At 36.2% G+C, this 17,041-nt stretch overlaps 1 protein-coding gene across 10 annotated transcripts in view; it reads right to left on the bottom strand.

Moving 5' to 3' along the window:
- Nucleotides 1-17,041, bottom strand: part of AP3B1 (adaptor related protein complex 3 subunit beta 1) — a 174,699-nt gene that overhangs the window by 51,744 nt on the left and 105,914 nt on the right. For all 10 annotated transcript variants that reach the window (XR_012778927.1, XM_075526422.1, XM_075526419.1 and 7 more), the window contains 5 exons: nucleotides 16,593-16,723; nucleotides 14,265-14,376; nucleotides 12,724-12,880; nucleotides 9,794-9,968; nucleotides 748-820 (listed from right to left, as the gene is read on the bottom strand). Coding sequence is in view for 9 of the 10 variants with exons in the window: in XM_075526422.1 (XP_075382537.1) it covers nucleotides 748-820; nucleotides 9,794-9,968; nucleotides 12,724-12,880; nucleotides 14,265-14,376; nucleotides 16,593-16,723 (648 nt within the window). In the remaining variant the exon portion in view is untranslated. The remainder of the gene's footprint in view (nucleotides 1-747; nucleotides 821-9,793; nucleotides 9,969-12,723; nucleotides 12,881-14,264; nucleotides 14,377-16,592; nucleotides 16,724-17,041) is intronic.

Below are 17,041 nucleotides of genomic sequence, written 5' to 3'. Positions count from 1 at the left end.
TCCTTGTATATATGTTTCTTAATAGCAGATTATTTTTTCAGACATATAGCCCCAATACTCAAAATAAACAATGAAAATATAAATAAAATATAGACCACGTTATTTACATTAAAAATATTTTGTCCTCCTTTCCCATTTTTTCCTCTATTTTATCCTTCAGTCTGATCCATACTATGCAGCACATTTTCATTTACAAGTTATGTGCAAAGTACATATTAATGCAATTCTAACATGTGTTGCACCTATAGAAGTAAACTTGAAGAACCGCACTACAAAGCATAGCCAAAAACCAGTGCTAGCTCTACCCTACCCTTCCAAGATGACATTTTAACCTGTTCTTCAAAACTATGATTTTCATAGTGTATCTGCATCTTATCATAGTGCCACAATTGGTTCATGTATTGCACAGATGTTGTACAAGTAACATCCATTGGCACCTAGGAAAATAAGCCTCCTTTAAGAGAAAACAAGGTCAGACATACACAAATTCTCAAAATAAATGTTTTACATACCAATACATTATAATTTTTGAAACTATTTCTCAGTTCTAAACCAAAGAAAATCACATAATAATTATGCTTAAAAATAAGTTGATAGTCTAAGCAATACTTTTTGTGTCAAAATATTGTACCAGGAAGCTGGTACGATAAATGAACAGAATCAATGTTTCAGACATTTAAAATTCACTGAATTAACCAAATTGAATTTATGCCATGGGAAAAATGAGGCTTTAATCAAGATACTTACAATCATCTAAATCTAAGAGAAACACATCTTGTTTATTTGGAGCTCTTCTATCTTGTACTGTTTTTTCTTCTTTCTGTCAAAATACATGAATATTTAATCTTTCACCATATCAGCAAAAAAAAAGTTTTTAATACTTTTATAAAGCGAAGTGTATTTTCCCTGCTGTAAAAGAAAAAATATCCATTTTCAGGGCTCAGCATTCAGAGAATTCACCTAGTGAGACAGATTTCTTTGTACAGGTAAGCTGAACCTAAACTCCATATCTGAGTTATATTCACTCCTCTGAAGCCCGTGTTTTCATTTAATATTAATAATAGTTGCTACTCAAAGAAAAATTTTGGTGACAGATCAGACACTTCTGTCGAGACCATCAAAACAGAGATAGAAGCTTTTTTTTTTTTTTTTTTAAGACAAAAGACTTGGTACTAACATTTCTGTTTCCACATGAAAACCAGGACACAATCCATTCAATAAGAAAGTAGTGTTATTTGCACTTATATAGGACTATGGAACTCTGTCCCATCATCTACTGGGATTTTACTTAATTGGTGGACAAATAACAAAAAGTTGATTTTTGTCACCAAAAAAGTTTCAATTTTAAGCCTTATGATGAGTTCTAATAATAAGCATTGGCAGTACTTTAAGTAAAGAGTAGAGCAGTAATAGAGCAATCTCAATGACTTGGCAAACAGAGTATTTCAACAAAATTTGTTTCCATACAGCTAAATAAAAAGTTCTAAACAAATCTAGTAAGAGTGAATGTTGGCCACAGCTACAGAACATGTCTAGACAGTGATGATTCAGGACAGGATCTAGTGTGTCACAGCTCAATAAGGACTCCCAATAGGGTGGTTTCATAAAAAGGATTGATTTTTGGATGTAGCCAGAACGTGGATACATTACCCACCGGATGCTCATCAGACAGCCTGCCATCATGCTATTCCCACACCCTCTTAAGCATCCTTCGTCTGGATTGGCTGAAGAAGTCCTTCTGCCTTTGATCTCTCTGGTTCACTCACTGGACAGAAGGCTTTGTCATTCTTTCAGAGAATTTGTCAACTGCCTTTAGACCTTAAGATGTTGCTCACTACCCAAGGTATTGCAGGTAATTTAAAGATAGTCTTTCCAGGAGACACACTTCTGTGAACCTTCTAGTTTACCAGTTTCCCCTTCAACAGCACGTGACAGCCAAATGTATATACATATATTATTTTTTACCTTTTCTAATAAATGACCAGGTCTAAATAAAGCAGTAAAACTCCATATGCCTACCCAGGCTTCCATTTCTTGAGCATTACTTGCAAGCTGACACAGTCTCTTCAGGCACTCAGGATACAAATTCCTACAGGAGCTTGGAGTCCTCTCAGCAGCTAGAATCACTTTCTTTTACTATCACCATAGACTAAAATGACCCCTCTTTTCTAAAGGTGCATTCCCTTTCTTCTAGTCTCTCAGCCTCATGGTCAGCTGCAAACTAACTATAATGCTGAGTCTATTTTTTTCCAATTTTGGGAGAAAGTCCATGGTTCCCTCCAAAGAACATGGAAGAAACTAGCTAATGTTCTCGCTATTTGAAGCTGTTGATGTTAATGACTATCAGGCTTAACCTGAGCCAAAATGACATTGCTCATAATTTTCTTCCAATAAACCCATCGCTCAGGCAGACACTAGTTACTTAAGTGATCATTACAGATGTGCTTTAGATATTCTGGGAGGAGAAAAATCTTGTGGACAGAGAAGAATGGAAGCCACTATTTTTAAAATTATTTTTAAATCAACATACTTCAATGGTCCTTATCACTATGGTATTTGAGTGTTCTACTACCACTGATTTATCTGAAACACAAAACTCCTCTGGACAAAGGAAATATTACAAAATATCTTTAAAATAGTGCTAATGTTATTCCATTCCTTATATGCCTTGTTCAGAATTAGTGAGGGACTCTGCTGCAGAACCCTGCTCTCTTGAGTTGCATTCTGGTCACGACTACCAGACTTCATTTTTCTCTTCCAGTGTGATTACTGACAAGTCATTAAGCTTCTTTTGGCTATTTTTTTTTTTTTAAATCTGTGAAATAAGGATAAATAGTATACTTCATAAGTTACAGGTTCTACTTGAATTACTCATGTCTATGAAGTGTCAGAGAAACAATTTCATGAAAATTCTTTTAATGAATTCCATGTCTTCTTATAGCACCATTTGGTGACTATTTAGCCCTGAATCAGGGGTTTAGCTAATATCTGCGGCACTTTTACCACAAACTATGTATCACAACTTTTTTGCTAAACTACAAACTCTTCAGACACCAGAACATACTAAAGGAGAACATGGTTAAACAAAATGCAAATATATTTTTTAAAAAAACCCTCAATTTCCAAACTCTTTCACTCCCTACCCCACTTATCCATAAGATACAGTTCTATCTTCAACTGTGATTAAGGTTCAAAGGTTATTTTTAGCTAGAATTCTATATTTGCTAATTATTCCAGTAGACATGGGATTTCTCCATTCCCTTTTATTATGCAGCCAATTAAAGTCTATAAAAAGTGGCTCACCCACATGAGAGGCTACAGCACAAAGATGAGAATTTTGAATATGCTTCAGTTCTGCCAATGGCAGCATTGCTAGGTCAAGATGTTTAAAAAAATTAGGAGTCAGAGCCAAGAAATCCTCTTACTGTTAATCTGTTTACTGAAGGCAATTAAGATTGGACATTCTGTCACAAATAACACCAGTAGTATGCTTCAGTTTGTTTTTTCTGTTATATATTTTGCCGTTCTAAAGTAGTTACTAAGTACATATCACAAAGCTTGATATGTAATTCTATAAGATAAAATTAATTTCTGCACTGATATTATTTTGAATCTACTACGTAATTCATCTTCAAAAATGGGGAAAAAAATCCTTCAAGAGAATTTATTTCTTATACTTCAAAATAAAATAAAATGGTCCTAAGATAAGGCACAAGTACAGAGTCATTACATCAAGGTAATGCATAGTAAGAAAAACTTCCACTGCACACATTATCAGAATACTGTACTTAAGTACATCAGTTTACGGTAAAAAACCAAACCAACAAAAAAACACAAACAAAAAACCAGAAAACAACCCTACCATCTGGGAAATGTAAAATCAGAAGCTACTAAATCAAGATAAAGCTAATGTTAAAGTATGATCATGTCTTATTTTCTACTTCAGTCAAGTGTGTCAAGCTTAAGTAAATACTCAGCTACTTATATGTGTGTGTGTATGCATGCTACATATACACAGAAACACACAAACATTTTCATATTTATATGTATATTTCTATATATGGTTATATATTAATTGTGTGCAATTCTGTACAAAACACCAAAGAAATCTATCTACATGGGTCTTGCCTATTACAAACATGATTATTTTTTAATTTGGTTTTTCCAAGAAAAGAAAATTGATTGGCTTTCGAGGAATAATAAATAGCCAATGACTGCAACAAACACTACCAATAGATATTTCTGTTGAATGAAAAAAGCTTGGCATTCCAATCAAGACAATAAAAAGGCTCTGACGTGTCTGGCATTTCTCTGTAACATAATTTTTCATCTTTTTTCTTAAAACTAAGTCTACAATAGAACCCAAACAGTTTCCTACCAAGACAGCTCACTATGGGAAAAGCGGAATACTAAACAAAGAAGTTAAGCTATATTCCATCAAACATTTCTCCATTTGCAATTCATCTTGGTAATAGAGATAGAACCTGGTAAATGCATATAGGACTCGAAGCAGGAGATTTCTCTTGCTCAATGCATAATTCATGTGCTCCGCCTGCAAAGTGTGTAAAATGAGAATTTCACACCGCAGCATGAGCCATGGAGCTGCAGAGAAAAGGCAGATGAAATCATATTTTGCTGTGCGAATTTTATTTCTTATCCTCCCAATATTTATACAAAACCATCATTGACAATCCAAATGCATTGACAGATCACCCACTGTTTCCATTGTGTTAGCACTTGAAAAGAGATCAGGCAGAAAGATAGACAATTTGTTTTTGTATATTTTTTAAATAGTGGATCAGGTTTTTAACAGCTGAGTGACTGTATTATACTTGTATAAGGAGGTCAACAGTAGCTGATTTTAAAATCCAACTGTAGAGACACCTACTTATATATGCATCATCCTCAAATCTGCATTTTAGCTCTACAGTATTTATGCTTACAGTATAATATGTATCTGAACACCTCAAACTATCCATATTTCAAAATGATATAAAACGCTGCAGTACAAGAGAGTGACTTTTCTATTCACTGCAGCTCAATTACAGTGAACACAACAGCTTTTTCAAAATGATTCTTCAAGAGAAAAAATATGAAAGCATTAATAATATATTCAGGAAAAATAATCTGAAGTTTTTGTAACCTATTTGAATGCTAGTAAATGCATGGCTGTATGCACAAATTAAGCTCCCATGTGAGTGTAATCAAACCTTTTTATTATGAAAAGTCTGCTGAACAGCAATGGTACCCAACAAAACATATAGAATGGTAAACACCACCCAAAACATCAGGTACGTAACATAGTTCATAATGTGTGGCAAACTGAGAAACTATAAAAATAGAGCCTACTAACTACTCTTCAATATGTATTTCAAAAAATCTTTTCAGTTTTGTTCAAAAGGAAAGGAAATCCTAATGAATCGTCTCCCCATATACACTGACCAAATTAAGAATACCCTGTGGCAGAATAATATAAGCAATGGCTCTTCCAATAAACATCTATCACCATAAAAACATGCATTTCTGAGAGCCTGGCTGAAACCAACTGCTTCCTGGGTGGCCTGCAAAGAAGTCAGGTAGGAAGCAGGAAAATTCCAAGATTTTCCTGGAAATAAAATAAACATGGATGGTTCTTGTAAAATGTACCTCGACACAAGGGCTCTATACAAGACTTTACCTATAATGTTCTTTAAAGTTTGTTAAGAATTGCTTTTCTTTCCAGCTTGGAAGGGCTTATCTGGGTTATCATCAGTTAGGTCCACCTATCATCACAAGGCTCAAAATGGGTCTCTCTCAAAATAATCTATTAAGCTAGTTAGCACAACAATCATCTTTGACACAAAATACCTGTGATACTCCCCCCACCTCCTCATCCAATTACACTTCTGGATATAACCAAGTATCAGAAACACCTCAAGTATAAATGCAGGCATCCAACATGGCTTAAATGGAAACCAACTTCATGGTCCTGGAGATTAATATAGTACACTGAAACAGTCCTCTATGTTCAAGAGTGTTACATTAACTCCTCCCCGCCCCCTTCATATATGACCATTGCTTTTTACAGTCCATCACGCATAGCCTGTTGCCCTTACATTAAATGTGCTAATTTCTTAGTGAAAAAGAACTTAAGGAACATAGACATTCAGCTTTTGCGTAATGAGCTCTATGCTATCTTTTCTTTTCAATAATCTCCTTGCTTCTTTTCTTGCTGCCATGCATATAAACCCATTGCTATTTGTTTTAACATTTCTTCTGATGTTTAAAAGCTTTGCAATTTTTTAGTTCTGCCCTTTGACTCTGATCAAGTCTTCTGTCAATTGCTTATAAATACTTTTTGTTCCTAACACATTTCTTTTTAGGTTCTTCTTAATCAAGTAAGACTTCAGGACTACTGCAACATTCTTTCTCTTCTCTTAAAATCCAAGGGCTTGACAATTTTCCATTGACTTCAACAAAACAATCCCAAGCTTCTCAGGCATTCCAGTTCTCATATTATTCAGTATATTTGACTTCAGACATTCTCAACTGCTGTTTTAAAATACAAAAAGCTTCTTATGCTAGTAGTCCTCACATATCCTGCGAAAGAACCAGAACAGTTTAGATAACTGTAGTGAAAGAAATCATGAACAATGGCGCTGATATCCTGAGAAAAAAGGACAAATGCAGCAGAAAGAAGACACTATTGTTTGAATATGGTTTTGCAGTGGCTGCTCAGAACTAAGCAGGTCAGAGTACCTATTACTTTCTGGTGAAAAAATACTGTGCTAATATGACAAGCTAATATGTTAGAATTAATTCATGTCCCATCTAGTGTCAAAGGAGTTTATTCTGAGATGATTTACATTAGATTTGTTGTGCTACCATTTTTTGGCAAGATCCAGTTTGGCTTCTCTACTAGAAAAAACTTTGTCATAGGTGCATTACCCAGTGTGGTATTTGGGCAGGAAACAATGATCAAACCATGGAAACACACCTCCGTTTCTCAAATGCTACAGTCTCATTTCATCTTTTGTTCTACTTGGTAGAAGAAAGGAATAGATTAAAAGCTAAGGTTACAACTCGGAGTTCCTAGGTGGACCTATAATGTTACAAAACAAAGACCATGTACAATGTAAGTTCAAGATTTACAGAAATAGAGAGCCTTACCTCAATAAAAGGAAATGCACACCGAAACAGCTTAATGAAGTTACAGCTTTCCCTCTTAACTGTTCAAAACACACCTGTCCACCAGCTTGTACAATTGCACCAAATGCAACAAATGATGTCTCTTTTGACTATTCAGCAATCTATACAGGAGTCCTGACTGAAATCTCTTGGCTTAGTTTAAAATGGATCAGAGTATCACTTAATTTTCAAAACCACATACTAGTATTAAAATGGAAACTTCTGAGCTCCAATTGTACCCTTCAATTTTTTATAAAATATATAGGAAGAAATGCACAGAAAATATCTGATAACAGAACAGTAAGTTTCAGAAATTCTTTTACTCTTCTAGCTTAACAGATTTAGCATAAAGTTCCTCATTTATTTATTTCTAAAATGAAAGGTAGGTAGAGAAACAGAAACCAATTCATGCTATTAGCTTTAGCTCTATAATGCTAGCTTGAATATAATCACAGAATCACAGAATCATATAGGTTGGAAAAGACCTTTAAGATCATCGAGTCCAACCATAAACCTAACACTGCCAAAACCACCACTACACCATGTCTCTAAGCACCTCATCCAAACGTCCTTTAAATACCTCCAGGGACGGCGACTCAACCACTTCCCTGGGCAGTCTGTTCCAATGCTTGATAACCCTCTCGGTGAAGAAAAATTTCCTAATATCCAGTCTAAACCTCCCCTGGCGCAACTTGAGGCCATTTCCTCTTGTCCTATCACTTGTTACCTGGGAGAAGAGACCGACCCCCACCTCTCTACAACCTCCTTTCAGGTAGTTGAAGAGAGCGATAAGGTCTCCCCTCAGCCTCCTTTTCTCCAGGCTAAACAACCCCAGTTCCCTCAGCCGCTCCTCATAAGACTTCTGCTCCAGACCCTTCACCAGCTTTGTTGCCCTTCTCTGCACACGCTCCAGTACCTCAATATCCCTCTTGTAGTGGGGGGCCCAAAACTGAACACAGTATTCGAGGTGCGGCCTCACCAGTGCCAAGTACAGGGGCACAATCACTTCCCTAGTCCTGCTGGCCACGCTATTTCTGATACAAGCCAGGATGCCATTGGCTTTCTTGGCCGCCTGGGCACACTGCTGGCTCATATTCAGGTGGCTGTCAACAAACACCCCCAGGTCCTTCTCTGCCAGGCAGCTTTCCAGCCACTCTTCCCCAAGCCTGTAGCGTTGCATGGGGTTGCTGTGACCCAAGTGCAGGACCTTGCACTTGGCCTTGTTGAACCTCATACAATTCACCCCAGCCCATCGATCCAGCCTGTCCAGGTCCCTCTGCAGAGCCTGCCTACCCTCCAGCAGATCAACACTCCCACACAACTTGGTGTCGTCTGCAAACTTACTGAGAGTACACTCGATCCCTTCGTCCAGATCATTGATAAAGATGTTAAACAGAACTGGCCCCAACACAGAGCCCTGGGGGACACCGCTTGTGACCGGCTGCCAACCAGAGTAAACTCCATTCACCACCACTCTTTGGGCCCAGCCATCCAGACAGTTCTTTACCCAGCGAAGAGTACACCCGTCCAAGCCATGAGCAGCCAGTTTCTCCAGGAGAATGCTGTGGGAAACCGTGTCAAAGGCTTTACTGAAGTCTAGGTAGACAACATCCACAGCCTTTCCCTCATCCACTAGGCGGGTCACCTTGTCATAGAAGGAGATCAGGTTGGTCAAGCAGGACCTGCCTTTCCTGAACCCATGCTGGCTGGGCTTGATCCCTTGGTTATTCTCTACATGCCGTGTGATAGCACTCAGGATGATCTGCTCAATGAACTTTTAATAATGAACTTTTTTAATAATGAACTTTTCACCTCTCTTTCTTCACTCAGGTAAGCAATTAAAACTTAACTGACATTAAAACTTAAATGGCTCTGTCGAACGCTTTTGCATCTTCACACATTTCCAAATCCAATTTAAAAAAGACATATTTGAAAGTTTGCTACTTCATAAATGTAAGAAAGCTAACACCATTTGAAGTAACAGAACCCTTTATAAGCTTTATTCTTATCAAACACAGAGAGCAATAAAAAGTTGATTACTCATTAAGAATACTAATTCTACAAATCTATGTATATACCTCAAGTATAGATGCATTAACTGCACTATTCTCAGTTCCAACAGGAAATTTTAAAACGAAGCTAGTGGTTCTACTAGAATATCTCCAAACTCTTAAAAAACAAGGTACTAACATTTGTTTCTTGGTTTTGCTTCCTGTCAGACCCAGGTCCTGTAGTAGTTACACTTTAAGATCCCATTCTAATATAATAATTGTCACAAATCAGGATATTATTTCTGTGAACTTCTGTGTACTATGCGTTCACCAGTTCAACAGTAATCTAAAAAATAATTAGGTTCTATTATTATTCATCTGTCTGGAGTAAAAATACAACAGAACTAAAACCAAAATATGCTTTTTTAAAATAAAATACTCTTACTTGCTTAAACTATCAAACTACTTTGGGATTGGTCTTTTTATGAAAGGTCAAAAATTTTTTTCCAAAATTCTGTTTTTTTAGATATCCATAAAACCACTACTCATCTCCATTCCCGCAGAAAGAAATGTGTATAGATGGTTCGATGCATCTTTTCATATTTTGGGTTTTTTTTAAAAAAAACATATTTTACCTTACTAGAGGTAGCACTTCTAGGTTTTCCAGACTCAGAGTCACTTTTAGAGTCTGATTCTGACTTGGAGTCTGAAGAACTTTCTTCTGATGAAGTGGACGCTGTATCAGAGGAACTGGATGTGCTGCTCTTTTTGGAGATCCCCTTTGCTTTCTTTTTAATGTCCTCTGAATCACTACATATTAAAAATAATTTTAAGAGACACATAAAACCACCAAAGGAATCTGCTTAGGCAATATCCTACGTAAACATTTTAGTTTTATTAAATGAGTTTCAAGTCAGTATTTCTTCAAGATAAAAAAACTCAGCTAAGATGGCAGAAATAGTAGCTTATTTAAGGGTACACAAAATTGTTCTATCATGTTACACAATAAAGCATCACATATAATCTAAACCAGTGAAACAGCCTAACAAAAATGTGAACATATTAAATATTAAAAATATTATTTGCATGCATCAAGCTTGTGACATTTCAGAAAGAAGACACGCTTTTATATAAAGAAACTTTCAGACTATTCCACCTATGATTAACAGAATCTTGATGGGTTTTAAGATGTTTTTGCAAAGTAATATTGGTTTTTTTTAAAAAAAAAGGCAATACATTGAATTTATTCCTTCATTAATTCTTCTAAATCAAACCACCTAGAAATAAGACCTATAATATCTACAAATATTTCAATGCATTAAAGAGTTTATACAGAAGAGCTATTACATTCTGACACCTTTGGTCATACTGAGTACCTTACAGCTAATGGACTTCAGAGACACTGTTCTTCAAACAGGAAAGTTCTGTCCACCCTGGCAATGTTGGATTATGTTACTCTGTGCTAAAAGCTACAGAGTATTATTAAAATATGCCTTGTTTGCTTCTAATAATACTGTAACTACCCATTAGTAGATTATCCTTTTGTCTCAGGGGGAGTTACTACCTAGAAATATTGCAGGAAATGAAAATTGTTTTCTAATAGTTATCACGGAACAGATAAATTAGTAATGCATATAGAAAAACTACCTCTGTTCTTGGGTCTTCAGGCAACCATTTTATACTTCCAAATCAGGTGTTTCATACAGCACCCGATTCAGCTTCCTCCCCAAGACAGTAAATTGGTTACTAAGGTACTTGAAGGGTAACAAGGTCAACAATAATTAAACAAATCCAGACCACTCAACTATTAAGAGTCCCTTTGGACTCAAATTAAGTTGTTACACACTTTTGCTTAGCTTTAGGAGCAGTACAAAAGAATGTACTATGCTGCATTACTGTTTGAGATAGCAATGTGTTTAGAAGGGAAAAATACAGAGAAGGGAAATTGAAAAATCTAATGTGACAGAAAGGAAAATAGTTAGGGCAATGCTTTCCTCCTCCCAAGAAGTTCCCAGGACTGAATTGCCTAAATAAAATTTAATAAAAATTATTAAAAATCCATATTAACATTTATGCAATGCTAATAATGCCCATGTAACTGAAGTTGAAATCAACCCCCCAAATTTTAGCCAAAAGCACTTTTTCCTGAAAGCAGCAAACTTGAAGCTTGCAAAGCTAAAAATGAAACTAGTACACTTCACAAAAACAGCCTAATGTAGCACATCTGATTGCTAAAATCCTGGTGAAAAAATAGGTATTATCAAAATTACGTTTCAATATGACAACATTTAAAAACTTGTTTGAGGTCAATAAGCTAAACATGAAAATTCACTAGCGTATACTGTTTAAAGTTTCTTCTTCATCTTGACCTGTGTGTCAACACAGGTACTGACAAAATTATCTACGTTTCCTTCATTGCCATTGAACAGAAGCTGTAGCTGCATCAACAAATAAGTTATTGTGAACCCATTATATAAATGAAGTTGTTTTCCAACAATTTAGCTTATCTTTAAAACTAGATTTGAAGATTAAAAATGTTACTTTATTGTACATCAGCCAGTTTTGATGGGTAATCATTGTTTACCTTACTGCTTAAAATTTCAGATGTTGTTCTAATGAAAAGAATTTACTGGTAACTAGCTTTTTAACTTTGCAATGATGAAAAGCCTGTATTAATTTAACCTACAGATTTCATTTGTTCTGAACAGGAAAAACAATATAAATCACTTTTAAAATCATTAAATCCTGACTTAAATTAATAAAGTCATAATTAGGGCATTATGCTGTGTTTGTTATGGAAGTGGCAAGGCGAGCTGCTTTAATTACTGTCTGTAATAAAAGGAGCAGAGTGCGTACTGCGCCCCAATCAGCGCTGTCAGCCACGACTGAGCTGAGCTGCAAACTCATCAAGTGAGCTGGCAGCAGACTACAGAGTAAAGGGCGATCATGTCTGCAGAGGCCACTTGCTGACAGCACTGGAAGAAACAGATTCATACAATCCAAGGTATTAGCCCCAATTACTCAAAATTTTAATGATACTTTAATACATGATAATGCTGTTGATAATGGGCAATCTTAAAAAGCGCTAACACTTAAATATCTTATGACCGTTTCCCTTCACAGCCCTTGCCTCTAATATTTGGATCATAATCTTTTTAATATAACATTATTTAGAAAAATCAATTGTCTTAGTTACATAATGGCGAAGTGTTGAAGGACTTAATTTTAGCTCTCAGCAAAATTGCTGCAAAAGGTAATTACGTGTTTCACACAACTGTTTGATCACTTACTCAGCCTCCCAAGGTTACATCAATTTTAAAAAAGCCACCCAAGATTTTACTGAAGTCATAAATTAATTCCAAACATAAGAGTAGTCTGATTAACGAAAATATGAACCCAGTTCATACACCGAATATTACTGGCATACACTGAAACAGGAGACATCACTCCTTGGCCAATACACCCCCCAAAAAAGCCTAATTAAAGGCTTAGCAGACTGTTTACAGGTAGAGTGCTTTAACAGCTAGTATCACAAAAAATTAAAACCATACAAATCTATACCTACCTTTCAGCAGCAGCTCTAGATGTTTTCTTTGCAGTAGTTTCTTTGCTGTCTGATTCACTATCACTTGATTCTTCACTAGAAGAGGAACTCCCACTACTCCCATCACTGCTGCCTTCCTCCTTATCTACCTTCTCACTTTCACTGCCAGAGTCACTCCCTGAAATAAAAACAACTCTTATTTTTTTTCTAAATATCTTACATAATTAGTATTTTAGGAATCCAAGTTTGTTTTAAATAAAACAATGTTTTAGTATTTTAAGATCCAAGTGCAAGATTTAGTATTATTTACCCTGTGTCAAAAGCAGGCAAGAAAATTACTTTCCCCTAACATTTACAAAATTTTGTTGGTTAAAGACCTGTCCTCTTTAGCCTACAGTATTATACTTTATCAAATTAGAAAACCCAATAATAAATTAATTGCATGTGGATTCTTCAAAATTGGAGTTGGAGATGACCTCAAATTCTCTAATCTATACATTCACTTAACTGCAAGATTATCTTTTCAACCAATTGCTTAATTAGATAATCTGTTCTTGCATACTGATAGTGACGATGATTGAATCACTGATTTAAACAAATTATTCATCCTCTAATTAATCATATAGTTATCAAATATTCAAATATCTGAAGTGAATATATTCTTTTCTTGCTTCAGAGATCATTAATTTCAGTGATACAATTCTTAAGCACTTCTGAATATTTCCTCAGTTTAGGAATGAGAGGGAAGAAGCTCCATATTCAGATTTCAAGGTGCCCCTCTTCCATTTAACTAGATGCCGATAATTCTTTTAAATCTCTAATGCTAAACATTTTCTGTGTTTAAAGTCTGGAGCTGGGAGAATTATGTTCTTCACTGCATCTGAACTATATTAACATCTACTGAAACGGCTGTCTTGGGGAACTGCCTATCTGGCATTAAGTGGGAGACTGGTCAAAAGAACTTTTGCTCACTGAACTTGATAGGCAGCTGTCAGTTATCTTCCCCATCATCACTCCCATTATAATAAATAGAAAATGTCATGTACAACTTGAGAGCAATACTATAACACAATTTGCTGAATAAACCCCATGAAAGACTACACAGTTAAACAAGTCTGGCCATTTATCAACACAGCAGCACATGCTATCAAAACTGTACTTCATCAACAACAAATTCCCAAAAAACATTCAATACTTACGGTTACCAACAACCAAGCATATGGGCACTCTTCCCGCAAAAAGTTAGGTGCCTTTAGCTTTAACTGGAGTTACAAACTCTCACTAGTCTTACTAGACTCAAAGCAGGATGAAAATAGCACGCCAGCTTTTTTAACTGGGAAACAAAGCAAAGGCTAACTCATTTAATAAACACACAAGCCATATCTGTAAAATTCGCAGTTACTGCACAGCTACAGTGAATGTAAAATTTTCCCCCATTTCCTGATTTTATACGTAGCTCTGGCTTTTTTGGAAATTTTTTCTGATTCTTTTTAAGTAGTGACCAGTTCTGAAGATACAGTTCTCCAGGCAGCAGAGATGCAAGTTGCTTTCCAAACACCTACCTGATGCACTGGTACTGGCAGACTCATCTTCCTCCTCTTCTGACTCAGAGTAGAACTTCTCAGTAGGTTTCTCTTTCTTTGTCTTACCTAGAATTCCAGTCCATTCCTTTGCCTGTAAATAAATTTCAACTTAAGTTTACTTTTGCAACCAGCAATAGAAAAATATGCACACAACACGGCAAAGAAAAACACTTGCACTAGTAGTATTAACCAGTTTCTAAATAAATCCTCTAAGCAAGTCAAGAGAAACTATTAAACTTCTCTTACTTTACACAATTAGGAGAAATAAAAGTTTTGTACATACCTATAAAAGGTGAGATAAGTCTATTAGAGAGTCTAGAAAAAGATTTACTAAGGCAGATTAAAAGCATCAGTAACCATAAATACATTTCTATGCCAAAAGAATCTGAAGTCTGAGTTTTATCTCTAGATCCAGCTGAGTTTAGCCTATGACTAGAATGAAGGGTAAATATGGCTAGTCACCACCTTCATCATCCCAAGTTTTAAGGGGAAAACAGATGTGGACCCAGCAGGCAGCAGAAGTTCCAGCAGCCACAGAGGAATTATATTTCACTTCCTTTGCGATTCTCCAAATAAAAGTAATTCTTACTACCAAAAGAACACCAGAACATAGCAATACTTTGGCCAGACATTTTTGTCTTTCCATATCCCCCTATACTACTAGAGAAGCAGAAGAAAAACTCGGGCCAGGAAAAAAACAAATAGGCAGACAACTATATCAACAGAGTGATACAGGTCTGCCTCAGTGACTGCTCTGATGTGGAGTGAGACTAACATCTGGAAGAGCTGTAACAGTGACCTACAATGATGTATGGCTCTAGACACACACTGACTTCCTCTTAACACCAAAACCTGCTAAAGCTTTGTAATGCTCCACCCAGCAACTGGTATTTTTAAAAAGCCAATATTCTTTTGGATATAAATGACAGTTTAATAGTGGACTGCAGCTTAACAACTCAACTTCACTCACATACACTGTGTAGGCACATGCAGTATCAGAGGAACCACAAAATTAATGACAATGAGACACTCTCCATAGAAAATACTTGCAAAAAAACCACAGGGAAAGGATTTTCATGTTTGTTTTGTCATTTAAATGGTTGGAGGGAGATGTTTTCTATTATGTTGTAGATGGATGTTACTCTATTTGATCAATTTCCTGCAATACTTTTTGTTTTTATAGACAAAGGCACCTCCATACATTCTTTCAGGCCAACCCTATCACTTATAATCCCCCGCTTGAGCTGACTGCCTTCAGATTCTCCTCATAAAAGCTTTCAGAAGTCTGTACACAAATACCTCTTTTCCTGAAATGTATATAAGAAGGTAGACAAGTAATATTAAACTACTAAGGAGAAATGCTTGTTCTACCACATTGCTGTTCACTGGCTTCTGCAAGTCATACCTATTTTTTAGAATTTCTCTACCCATTCTATGCCTAATGCCTTACACGCAAATTAATTCATGTGTGATTTACTGTAAAAGTTGGCTCCTGACAAGGACCACATGGTTTTCCGGGTATACCTGTTACAATGGCATACCTCTGGGAGCACCATCAGCACACTATATTCCAATACCTTTATATTTCTGATGCTGTTCAATAACTTTCACTGACATTTAGTAGGACTCTGGTACCTGACGCATAAATCACAACTCCGGTACCAGAGCATGACTTTGCTTCAAAGTTTACAATCCAGTAACAACAAGCTATTGGTAGTAGAAGACCAGTCTTGTAATGTCAACAAATGACTAGTGCATTAATAGATTATATTTGCCTATTAAAACCTTTCCTAATTCTCTCCAGATGATCTGAAATGTAAACCCTGGTCTTTTCCAAACATTGCACTTCAAAACATATAGAAGTTTTCCCCCTGCCACTGCCTTTTGTTTATATTACCTATTTTTTCTGTTTAGACTTGGATTTGTACACAAACAAACCTCCACTCACCTCCTACTTTGGTAGTCCAGCTATACTCATCATTAACAGCAATTAACATACTGCAGCACAGCGAATATGAGAGGTATGAAATCAAAAGTGAGACGGAGGGGAAAAAAGCCCATTTAATCCACGAGCGAAGCAGAAGCGGCCTACAATTGATCCACTTCTCATTAAAAAGAAAAGAGCAAGCATTGTGCAGGTTTCCAAACGTTCCGTTTCCAAGCTAAAATAAGCAACACAGATGTTCACATGCATCACTGTTTTTCAGTACGGCATACAGATAGTATATTTAAATACTTGTACTTTAGGCTAATATTCTATATTGACGAGCACCTTCAGTGAAGTTACTTTTAATAATGCTGACGTACCGACTCGGCTACGTCAACGTTTCGGACGGAGGGGTCAGGCGCCACCTCTGGCCAGTCGGACAGCTCCAGGTAGCCAGTGGCTCGGCTGTTCAACGTGTGAGACAAGGTGCCAAGCTGGAAATGATCCCGATCTATTAAAAAAAGGGGGGAGGGGAGAAATACACAAACACCATGAGCTCTACCACAAAGAGCAATCTTAATCAGGGCTAAAGGTAATTGCCATTATATTACCTCAAATGTCATGGAATAAATATAAACTAGGAAGCTCTTCATAGGTCAAAAAACTGATTTCAGTCCATAGATTACAATAATCTCCCCCATAATGGTCAATAAAAAAGCTAATCAGTCAGTGTGTTTAGAGGTGTTGCTCTGAAATGTAGCTTCTCTAAAAATTACTTTACTGTGAATATTAAGAATGACAGCACAGTTAAACAATCCATATACATGTC

This window comes from Mycteria americana, chromosome Z (assembly GCF_035582795.1).
Source record: "Mycteria americana isolate JAX WOST 10 ecotype Jacksonville Zoo and Gardens chromosome Z, USCA_MyAme_1.0, whole genome shotgun sequence".
Classification (NCBI taxonomy): Eukaryota; Metazoa; Chordata; class Aves; order Ciconiiformes; family Ciconiidae; genus Mycteria; species Mycteria americana.
The sequence above is the reverse complement of the archived record's forward strand: the minus strand, read 5'-3'. Positions and strand labels throughout refer to the sequence as shown.